This window comes from Pongo pygmaeus, chromosome 2 (genome assembly GCF_028885625.2).
Source record: "Pongo pygmaeus isolate AG05252 chromosome 2, NHGRI_mPonPyg2-v2.0_pri, whole genome shotgun sequence".
In the NCBI taxonomy this organism is placed as follows: domain Eukaryota; kingdom Metazoa; phylum Chordata; class Mammalia; order Primates; family Hominidae; genus Pongo; species Pongo pygmaeus.
In genome coordinates this window covers 68973177-68985528 of record NC_085930.1, presented here as the reverse complement: position 1 = coordinate 68985528, position 12352 = coordinate 68973177, and the positions used below count along the sequence as shown (strand labels likewise).

General features: G+C 38.2%; 1 protein-coding gene across 2 annotated transcripts in view; it reads right to left on the bottom strand.

Moving 5' to 3' along the window:
- RAD18 (RAD18 E3 ubiquitin protein ligase) overlaps positions 1-10783 on the bottom strand; it is an 83395-nt gene extending 72612 nt beyond the window's left edge. For both annotated transcript variants that reach the window (XM_054482615.2, XM_054482616.2), the window contains exons 1-2: positions 10594-10783; positions 6151-6232 (exon numbers count right to left, since the gene is read on the bottom strand). In XM_054482615.2, the coding sequence (XP_054338590.1) occupies positions 6151-6232; positions 10594-10644 (133 nt within the window). In that variant the 5' untranslated portion in view covers positions 10645-10783. The remainder of the gene's footprint in view (positions 1-6150; positions 6233-10593) is intronic.
- Between the last annotated feature and the right edge of the window lie 1569 nt (positions 10784-12352).

Below are 12352 nucleotides of genomic sequence, written 5' to 3'. Positions count from 1 at the left end.
ATATATTAATTATTAAAAATTACAGATGCTCCTTGACTTAACATGGGATTACATCCCGATAAACCCATCATAAACTGAAAATATCATAAGCCAAAATGTATTTAATATACCTATCTCTAGCCTGGGAAAAGATCAAAATTCAAAATTCAAAGTATGGTTTCTACTGAATGTGTATCGCTTTCACACCATCGTAAAGTTGAAAAATCCTAAGTCAAATCATGGTAAGTCAGGAACTGACTATATCTATAAATATTTGTTTATAATAAATATATACTGTATATTTATACTATAAATAATGTATACTTATATAAATATGTACTATGTATAGTTATATAATGTATACTTATATAATATATTATGTATATATTATTATATATGTCACTATTGTACCTATATAAGTATACATTATATATATTATGTATACATCAATAAATAACATTTAATTAATAAGGTCACATGTGCCTTTTAAATTAGTATTTATAATAAGGCTACTGCTTTCTCTTCTGCATAATCTTGTATATCTTTCCTTTTCTTTTCTTTTCTTTTGAAATGCAGAGAACCAGATATGGAGTCCTAAGTAGATCAAGCCCTAGGCTTAATTTCAGTCTACTAGATTGCTACCAAATATGTACTGGTAAGCTGCAGACCAGCATAATTTATTTTCTAGTGGGCAACTATGACAACCCTTCCATTCAAAGGAGAACAGCTGAAGAGTTTTGAATTCATGTATTCCCAGAGGGCTTCATTTAAATCACCTATGAAGTTTGTCTTTCCATCCAAGAGAGCCCAAAACAGATGTGTGGGCAGAGTAGAAGAAGGTACAATAACAACAATGAATTAAAGAGTAATTTCACAGAAATATCCAAGCCTTGGGAGAGGGGGCATCTCTAATCCCAAGCAAGATCCTAGATGAAATAATTGGCTTGTGGACACTGATAAATTACCACTATTTTAAAGCTTGGCCAGCAATTTTTTTTTTTTCCTTTTGTGGATTTTGACTCAAAAAAATTAATCAAAGCTTGTGTAGGAGTAAAAAGCAATTTTATTTCATTTTTTTTTAAAAAACTGAAATACGAAATGTTCCACTTACGAAACCTTTGCTAATTCAAGAGACAACATAAGATTCTATTAGGCAAATAATAAACGTGTTTATCTTCTTTTATATTCTCATGAAGCAGCACTGTGAAACAAGACAGAGGAGAAGAGAAATAGCTACACTTACAAAAGGGAGATACAATTATGCAGAGCTGCACTTCTGGAAATTCTGAAATGCTAGTCTTTAGTTGGAGGGATGTTATTCTCTTACCAACTAACCGTCCCTTAACATTAGAACTGGAGGCAGATGCCAACCTTCTCAGCTTTCTTGGACCGCCTGTTCTTTTCACACTGGTTTTTGCTTTTAACTGGACACTTTAGATGTTTCTTTCTAAAAAGTTCCTTTTTTCATAAAGTCCTTAAGATTTCACATGACAAGGATTGGTTTAAGTTTTAGAAATTTCCTTTTTACTATTAAGATGCTAGACTCTTTTGATGTTTGAAAGCCAGCCGATTGCTAAATATTTTGATCATCTTCCATTATCAAGTGAGAAAAATTATACAAGTGCAAAGAAAATTGGCACTTGAGCATATCAGTCTATTAGCAAGACCATTTCTCACTTAATGGTGTTTTATGGCTTGGAGTAAGTCTGCTCCCTCTTGCCCCCAAAATACTCCTTAATAGCACAAATTTGGATCAATTTAATTGACCTGCCGTCTGCCAAGGCACCCCACTCACACTTTTGTACCTCCAGAACTACAAATGTACTCTTTATTACTCATATCCAAAAACCTAAACAGAACAAAACAAAATAAAGTGATTTAAAAATGATAAATCATGAAAAATCTAAGAAGCAACAATAAATACCTAGGATTCTGGATCACCAATTCTAGTCAATCCAAGATGATACCAGAACATGACAGACCTGGCTTCTACTAAAGCCCTGGGGGCTTTGTGTCATTAAAACACTAAAGACCCAGAGCAAATTTTAGACATGACGGGACTTGCAACAACTGGTGTTTAGTAGAAGAGGCCTACTGAATATTGAGACTTCACAAGTGAAAAAAAAGTGCTCATAAAATAAAAAATCATCATTACTGAAACTTCCCTCCACTGACTTCCTCTTAAAGAATGGCATAAGTGACAGCTATAAGTCATGAAGAAGTGAGCAAACAACATATATCCCTAGGGAAGGAAACAGAAGACTAGCACTTACATTGTGGGGGCTACTTGAGAAACTGGTTTCTGAGCTGCCTGAATCTATACACTGACAGAAAAGGGAACCAGCTTGAGGGCCACTGAGAACAAAAGCAAAGGTCTGGACTAGTACCACACTCACTGGCCACTGTGCCTCCCCTAGGCTCAGCAAGGAAGAGAAACCCCCAACTTTCTGCCTGGGGAGAGAAAGAAGGGAAACACGATCCAATGTTCTAGCTTTTCCAAGAGCTGGCCAGAGGACTGGCTTCTGTCTCGCCCCAGTAAGCATGAACCCTGCATGTTCTAGGTGACTGGGGACTGCTAAGAACAAAAAAGAGCTGGGTCGCTTGCTACTGATCCAGAGGACCCAGAGTACAGCAGACAGAGGCTGATATAGCTCTGTGGCTTATCTTGGGAGGGGAGGCTGGGAGAGAATAGTGGAGTGTATGACCAACATTTGAACTTTGCAAAGGACTGCCTAAGGGAATGGTTTCTGTCTCACTCAACTTGGGGTGCTTTGGATCGGCATACTTTAGATGCTTGAGGGCAGCTGAAAACAAAAAAAGAGGTTGATGGCTTACAGCAGCTCTGGAGAACCTGCAATACCATGGACAGACACACGAGAGAGAATAGCAGCTAATGAAAAAACTGACCAAATCTCTCTACTTGGAAATTTATAATCACAAGTCCAGGGAAGACACAACCACAGAAAAGGCTTAAGAAGCCCCTAGAATCTGCAGTCAAGCTGACTAGTAAAGGTCTTTCTCTATATGGTAGTGCCCCCTTATACACAGGCAAGACATTCCATAAAGCGCAGTGGATGCCTAAAACCACAGATAGTACTGAATCCTATTTATACTACGTTTTTTTCTATACATACTTACCTATGATAAAGTTTAATTTATTAATAAGACACAGTAAGAGATTAGGAACAATAACAATAACACAGAATTAAAACAATATACTATAACAAAAGTTATGTAAATGTGGTCTTTCTCTCAAAATATCTTGTGCTGTCCTGTAGATTGTACTGTAGATCTTAGCAACCTCAGCATACAATTTTCTTTCCTTTCCTTGTTAAGAACTTTCACCTTTTCACTTAAAGGAAGCATTTTATGATTTCTCTTTGTCATATCCGAATTGCCAGCATCACTACTCTTGTGCTTCGGGGCTACTATTAAGTAAAATAAGGGCTACTTGAACACAATTACTGTGTTCTGCAACACAGTTACAATTACTGCCATACTGCAACAGTCAATCTGATAACACAATTACTTATGTTCTGCAACACAGTTACAATAACTGTGATACTGCAACAGTCAATCTGATAACCAGGATGGTCACTAAACGATTAACGGTAGATAGCACATGTAACATCAATACACTTGACAAAGTGATGATTCCCATCCTGGGCAGGATGGCACAAGATTTCATCAGTGCTTTACTTAGAACAGCGTGCAATTTAAAACTTATGAATTATTTATTTCCAGAATTTCCCATTTAGTATTTTCAGAATGCAGTTGACCACAGGTAACTGAAACCACAGATAAGGCAGGACTACAGTACAAAGCCAGTCTGTAACAAAGCCACTGTGAGGGAGTGAGGCCCTGTCTCCCAAACAAAACAAAACAAAACAAAAACAAACCAACAAAAACAATGTTATTAGCTATGTTACAAAATAAAGGAAGAAAATCATATGAGCATCTCCATAGATGCAGAAAATACTTGACAAAATTCAACACCCATTCATGATTTAAAAAAAAAAAAAATCCTCTCGCCTAACCAGGAGTAGAGAAGTGCCTCAACTTGGTAGGTTTATGAAAATATATTAAGAATATAAAAAAAACTTACAGCTAACATCATACTTAATGGTAAAAGACTGAATGCTTTCCCCATAAAATTAAGAGTAAGGACAGGGATGTCCATCCACACCACTTTCAACACTGTATTTGAGGTACCAGCCTGTGTAACAAAAAGAAACGTAAAGGCGTATAGATCAGAAAGGAAGAAGTAAAACTGTCTTTATCCACAAAATTACATGATTGCGTATGCAAAAATTTCTAAGGAATTAACAAAAAAGATGCTGGAATTAAGCGAATTTAGTGCAGTCAGAAGATGAAAGGTCAATATAAGTTATATTTCTTTGTGCAAGGTCTGTGCAATGAAAATCAAACAACACTGTTGAGAGAAATAGAGAAGTATATCATATTCACACATTGAAGACTCGGCATTGTTAAGATGTCAGTTCTCCCAAATTGATCTCTAGATTCAATAAAATTCTAGTGAACATCTCAGCAGGCTTTTGGTAGAAATTGACAACCTGATTTTAAGTTATATATGGAAATGCATTTAAAATCCAACGATCCTAAAAAAAACAAAGAAAAAAAAGTTGGAGGACTTACAATGCCTGACTTCAAGACTTACTATAAAGCCCCAGTAATCAAGATAGTGTGGTACTGGCACAAGGATAGACATATATGAGTCTAGCATATAAGCCTTTTAAAATATTGTACCTTGAGGTATTTACTGCAATAGGGGTTATCCTATCATTGTTCAGGAGTTAGACAAACAGTTTACAGATTATTTAGGTTCATGCTCTTTCTTGTTCTCTATTTTCAAGTTGATTTATCTTGGAAAGCTAAAAAAACAGTAAACTTAGGCCTAAACAATTGGTTTTAGTGGGCAGAAGTTTTGGTGAAAAACTACTAAGTTTCTAAGATCAATGGAATAGAAGAGTCCGGAAATAGACTACAGATGGCTAGCTGAGGTCATACTGACTGAGATGGGGAGAAATTTATCAGATAATGAAAATGTTCAGTATCTTAATTGCAGTAGTTATATAGCATACACATTTGTCAAAATTCATTAACACTTTTATACCTTAATGTGCACTTAAAATGGATGTATTTTATTGTATGTGAATTATACCCAAATAAAGATGATGTTAAAATATATTTTAAAACAATCTCCAAAACTTATCTTGGTTTTTAATGTGAATCTTGTCTGGAAGAAAACTAATATTATTAAGGACTTATAATGTGCCAGACAGTAAGTTCTGCACATTTAATTCTCACAAACATTTTCTAAAGTAGTAAATACCAGATTTTCAAGAGTCAAGCCCAAGGATATCTGTAATGCCCGTGTTGCCATCACTGCTATCCTCTTATTATGTCTTCTCTACAGAAACTTTTTCACCAAAGCTACTACCAACTAAAACCAATTTCTTAGGCCTAAGTTGACTGTTTTTAACTTTCCAAGATAAATCAACTTGAAAATAGAGGACAAGAAAGATCATGAACCTGAATAACCCATAAACTGTATGTCTAGCTCCTCAACAATGATAGGGTAACCCCTATGCACTAAAAATCTCAAGGTACAATATTTTTAAATGCTTATATACTAGACTCATAAAGAGAAGTACAAACAAATTCCAACATGAGTCTTTCCAGCATCACATAGCAGTTAAGTTATAAAACTGTCTGTAATAAAGTCAGTGGTAGAATTCTCCCACTGGGGAAATATTCTTATTGTTACAGATTTTTAACTTTGAAATTCTATATCAAGTACTACTTGGTGGAACCACCTATCTATTATCCTGTTAAAAACAAAAATTCTGAAACTTAACATCAAAAAGCACTTGGCAAATAAAGCAACACTTATTGTGACCAAAAATTTTATTGCAATAAATGCTATAAAAATCATAAAAATATCAAAGAGGAACGAGGTAGAAAATATAGAAGCCTTGTAAAAACCTTCAATATTCAAGAGGAAGGCAGTGAAAAAGACCTTCTGAAAAACTACAAGATAGAAGAGCTAAAGGTGAAACATAAATATGTGTATGTATCTTTGGTGTTAAATTAACACTACCTCATGTAAAAATTGCAATTTACTAACTCACAGGAACAAAACATACTTACAGTTATGTGAACACTGAGGTATTATCATTGCAATGTTGAAATACTCGAAGCAAATTCCACACCGCAGCAAATCATCTATTGTCTGAAATGCAAATATGCATATATACATATCAGAAAGACATCAAAATTGGAAGTCCTGTCACAAAACTTTTTCTCTATCCCCTAAAAAAAATTCAAATTCTTTGTCAAATACACAAATTCAAAAGCTAACTCCAGATAAACTGCAAGGGATCTTGACAAATAAATAAAAACTTGTCTCATATGACTCTTATACATTCAGTCTCAGGTTGCCCAAATTGCTTTAGACAGCTAAAGATGATGGTGCACCGACTCTTGTGCCATATTGTCATCCCTTCACATAAGGGCTACTGTACTTCTGTTCCACTTCTAATGCGCTTCCAGCTCTTACTCCAAGCCTCCTCCTCTTCAGACTCCAACACCTAGCCTATAGTCACTATTGGGTGAAACGTGGCCATTGCCACCACACAGGTTAAGAATCAAATCAAAGAATGTTAAAGCCAAACACTAGAAACTGTCTAGTCAAAAGAGGAAACTGGTATCAAAAGCAGGCACACAACAGTAGGCATTAGTCAAGCCAAGACCAAAATTCCTGTCTCCCTTCTGGCAGTCCAGTGCTTTCTGCATGGTACTACACAATGGAGCCAAATGAGGAAGCCTGGAAAGAGCTGGCGCAGTGAAAGCAGAAGAAGGGAAAGTGGACAACTTGGAAAGAGAGATGTGTGCCAACCTGGAATGCAATCCAAACAGGAAAGGAACTACTCTGGCAACCTAAAATCTTTCAAATTGTTTAAAATAAAATATTATTCCATTCAATAGAAATATTTTTTAAAAGGAGGAAGCTCTCAACGGGAGGATCGCTTGAGTCCAGGAGGCATAGGCTGCAGTGAGCCCACATCGCACCACTATACTCCAGCCTGCATGACTGAGTAAAACTCTGCCTCAAAAAAAAAAAAAAAAAAAAAAAAAAAAGGAGGAAGCTCCTCTCCTTCATACTGATATGACAAGATTGCCAAGATAAGTGAAAAAAGGAAATAAGGTATAGACAGTACATATACTATGCTACTGTTTGTTTAAAAGGAAGAGGTGAATAAGAATATATTCTAATAGGCCTAGCATGGTGGCTCTTGCCTGTAATCCTAGCACTTTGGGAGGCCAAGGCAGGAGAATTGCTTGAGTCCAGGAGTTTGAGACCAGCCTGGGCAAAATAACAAAAATCCATGTCTACAAAAAATTTAAAAATTCGTTAGGCCTAGTGGCGCATGCCTGTAGTCCCAGCTACTCAGGAGGCTGAGGTGGAAGGATGGCTTTAGCCCAGGAGTTCAAGGTGCAGTGAGCCGTGATTGCCACTGCACTCCAGTCTAGGCGACACTGAGACCCTATCTCCAAAAAGAAAAAAAGGAAAAAAGAATGCATTCTATTTTCATCGTAAATGTAAATAATGAGAAGATAAACAAGAAGTCATAAATAATGATCAGGGCCAGGAACATGGTAAGAAGGAGACTTTTACTTTTTATTTTATGTGTATTTTGAACCATGTGAACCTATTACCTGAATTTTAAAAATGTAAACAAAAAAGGACTAATATCACTAATGGTCCATATGATGAAATATTATGCAGCCATTAAAAAAACATGCTTTCAAAGAATAATTAATGCCCTAGGAAAATAAAAATCAGAAAATAAATCTATGCCAATAATACATAATAACTCTGTAGTTTAATCTTCATAGCAATCTTATGAAGTCCACAGCATCCGTATCCCAATTTTAAAAATAAAGTCTACAGAGTTCTTAAGTTGGCTGGATCAAACCCAAGAAGTTGACTCCACAGTGATCCCAAATTTTAAATGCACAAAAACCAAAGCAAAATAAGGTAAAATGTTAAACACTGGTTCTCTGGGTGGTAGAATTATGGATGGTTTTATTTTTCTTCTTTATCTTATTCTGAATTTGAATTTTTTTTCTACTGTGTACACATATTACACTTACAATATGCCAAAAACAGTAAATTTTTGTTAAAGTAAAACCAGGGAAATAATAAAATGCCAAAATCTTCCATTATTGTGGATGGTAAGCTGTCACAGACACAAAAATCTAAAGGGTTATGCTCAAGATCAATTAAGAGCAGAGGCAGGCCCAGAAGCCAGAACCAGTCTATCATATCACACTTTCTTATCTATGCCATCCTCTTCTGGTGGAGGAATGATTCTGAAAGATCTGCAGAGCACAATTGTGGAAGTTGACACTACATCAGATGAGCTATTTCTGGTTCAAATTTCTTGTCATGTCACTCCAAGACAGTAACATGCATATCACATGTGCCTCAACCAACCAAACAAAAAATGATGCCTGAATAGAGAGTGGTCAGCAGACTCCCCAAAATTTCTTTAGTTTAGAGAGAGAGAAAGTGAAAGGCAGAAGTAGAAGATGGGTGGAAAAACGTAATAATTATAAAAATACTCTTAAGTTTTTGGGGTTACAGATCCCTTTGAAAAATGGATGAAAACTATGGACTCTTCTCAGAAAAACATACATACAAAAATTTTACAAATAACTTGAGACTCCAAAGTCTTTCTGTGGATCCTAAGTTAGCAACCATGGATTCTGAGTCAGACTTCTATTCAATAAAAGAAGTAACTTCAGTCAGATCTGCTTCTGGAATCTGATAGTTCTTTGTGCCTGGAAGAGTTCAAGCAAAAATTAGGTGAGAAATTGGCAGATGTGTTATAAAGGAGATTAAAATACTGAAAGGGGCTGGTTTTCTAACCTTAAGATTTCATGATTCCAATGTGAGCAAAAAATATGGGCTCAATCAACTCTCTGGTTGAACACTCACTGAACACTCTGTGGTGCCAAACTCTACATTCAGTGCTGTGGTGAGATACCAAAGTCAGAGAAGACATGGAACCTGCCTCTAAAGAACACTGAAATTGTGGGAATATGTAAAGTGTGCTTAAATCTACAAAGCAGGAGCTTTACAGGTTACAGAGCTCTTTTACTTTCCTTATCCAAGTCAAGCTTCATGACAACAAATTAAAAGGGGAAAGAAGCACTTAACACAGTGCTAATAATAATAATAATAAAATATATTCATTGAATGCTTACTACATTCCAGATACTTTCAATCAAGCAGCAAATAATATTTGAGCACCCACTCGGTGTCAGGCACTGCAGTAAGCACAGTGAATACATGGCAGAATCTGTGCCCACATACATCAACTAATTTATGTAATCAATCCTATGAACTGTTATTTTTTTCTCTAATTTATAGTTGAAGAAATTCAGGCTCAGAGAGGTTAAGTTACTAACTGAAGGTCACACAGTTAAGAGGCAGAGAGGAGATTTCACCCAGGACCACTGGAACTCAAATCTGTGCTCTTCTCCACTGCATCCTGGTGCCAAGCCCACAACTTCAAAACTACAGCTTTCCTGGATCATTTCACAATGTCAGCTTCTCATCATGCAGATATCTCAAGTCCCCAAGCACTCTAGACGTCACTGACGACAGCAGGAAGAACAAGGCCTTCTACTTACTTTAGCCTTCACTTAATTCTAAAGTCAAATTTATGAGTCAGTGGGACAGATACTATAATCCCCAAGTCTACAAAACTGAGGAAGAGAAGAAGGCTATCTTAGCCACTGTCAGAAACGGAAATAATCACAGAGCAAGAAGAAACACCAAGCAACTGATTTTTAGCCAGCACAGCAAAGTGCACCTGCTCTTGAGCAAATCCAGGGCCCACCACTACTGTAAATGGAAACTGGTATGCCTTGCCAAAACAGAAAGTGGCCACAAAAATAAATGTTATTTAAGTGAAATAATTAGATGCAATGGAAGATCAGCGCTGAGCCCGAGTCCTGATCTCTGTTTAAAAGGTAGAGACATGAGCAATTGTTAGAGAAGAGTGAAGGTGTGTTAGAGAGGAGTCGGGGCAGTATGTCAGAACAAACCAGCACTAGGTTTATTGAGAATAATCAGAAGAAATGAAAGAGCCTGTAAAGGAGACTACCTGCTTGGCTACGTGATTACATACATGTTATCTGATAAAGTGTCCACCTAAAATCATGTCCGGTGTCACTGTTTAGTGCTTGACACAAAGTAAGCTTTCCGTAAAGAACAGCTGTCGATGTCATTGTTTGGAATAACTGTTTTTCTCCATGTTATTGTTGGGATTGGATCGCAGAATATCTGGTTCCATAAGACTGCCAACCTCAGCTCAACAGGCTTGTCCTTGTCACTTATCAGAGGAGTAAACTGAGACCCAGAGCCACGCGGTCGGCTACTGGCAGGGCAGAGCCGGATACCCTGGCCCAGTGCGACGTTCGCGCCTCATCCTTTCTCCTTAAGGCGAGGACATCCTCCTCAAAGGCAGGGACCTCCCCCCGCAGACACCCGGGAGCTCACAACCTCCCCGAAGCACTCACCTTCATGACTGCCAGGCCCGGAGGCCACCGAGGCTCGGCCAGGGAGTCCATGGTCGCTCCCGAAGATGCTGGGGGTCCGCCACCCACTAGCCTCCGGCGCTCCAACACCACTCGAAATTCCCCGCGCTACCGCATTACGTCAGCAGCTCGCGACGCGCCAGAGGCGGGCGCGGAGCCTGCCGGAAGTTGTAGTAGTATGTGGGCGGGGCGCCGCCTACGGGCTTGTACTGCGCATGCGCCAGGCTTCTGCCGCACTTACCTTGAAGAAAGTGAATGGTTAAAAAGCGTAGAGCCAGTTGAATATTAAGAAAAGAAAGCCAGGAATCAAACCAAATCCAGACCTCGCCAGATCTGTCAAGGTCTAGGCTCATGACCCGCTTCGGGTCGCCCATCCTAATCGCAATGACGATCCGTCCTTGCTCTGAACAGAAGTTTTTATATCCATTACTTTATGTCTCTCGTATTACAACATTGGGAGGTAGATGTTATCATTGTCAGTTTACACAAGAGGAAGCCTACGCCCGAAAAAGTGGATAGAGTTTCGAGTCAGATTCCAAACAGGACCTCTGGGCTTTAAATGGGAGCTTTTGCTTTTATTCATATTAAAATTTTAATGTACAGTTTTTCTTTTTCTTTGGAGAGAAGCACCATTAACTTTGGCATATAGCCTTCTAGATATTTCCTATGCAGATTGACAAAGATTCTTTGTTTGAGCAAACTTTAGTCAGGCTCCTGAACCTTCTCCTAGGCCAATCTGTGTACTTCCTGTAAAAATCCAGTTTTAGCAAAAAACCCTGCTAAATCAAGTTACCAAGAATCCCCACCTTTGATATGTGATCACTCTTGTTATCTGATGTGTTCCTCATCCTCCACCATCCCCCAGTTGATGTCTGATCACCCTGGCCTCTTCAGCAAGAATCTACTGTTACCGCTGATGTTTCCTCTTAGTAATTTTTCGTGCACGCTCCCCACCCTGCTTCCTGTCTATAAATTTCCATTTGCCCATGTTGTATTCAGAGTTGAGCCCAGTTTTCACCAATTGCAAGACACAGTTGCAGTGGTCTCTATACCTACTTGAATTGTCCTGATTAAGTCTTCCTTATTGTGCTTTAACAAGTATCATTGAATGATTTTTTTCTTAAACAAGATACAAACATAGATACTTTTTTTCATACATGTTATATTAAATGCATCAGGAATGGAGGTTTACGGTGTCCACCCCTGCCCCCCGCTTTGTATCAGCCAATCATAGAACGGCATGCAAATGAATGCAAATGAATGCCAGGCTGAGCTGGAAAATGTTGGATAGTTCTGGATGCGGAGGAAGTGGGGTCTTGGAGAGACAAAGGAAAAGCATATAAGACCAGGTCCCTGGCCTGAGTGAACCAGTAATTGTTTTTTTCAGAGTACTAGTTGGACAAGGTAATTAGGTTTAAGGTGACAAATGGCTGGGAAGGTGAGAGAGGAAGAGAGAGGAGATGAGAAAAAAGAGAAAGAATGGGTAAGGAGAAAGGGAGAGAGAGAAAAGACAGGGACAGGAATGTACTTTTTGCATTCAACCAGATTTGGAAGCAGGCAGTGCTTGTTGGTCCTGGGGCCAAAATTCATTTCCCTATCCATGGAGAGCCTCCAGGACAGGATGCCATGCCATTCATCTCTGAGTGTCTGCCAATAGCTGCTGCGTGAGGCTGAATGAATGGATGCATCACCGACAAAGCCCACATTCCCATAAATCTTTTCCTCCCAGGCTGAGCATTTC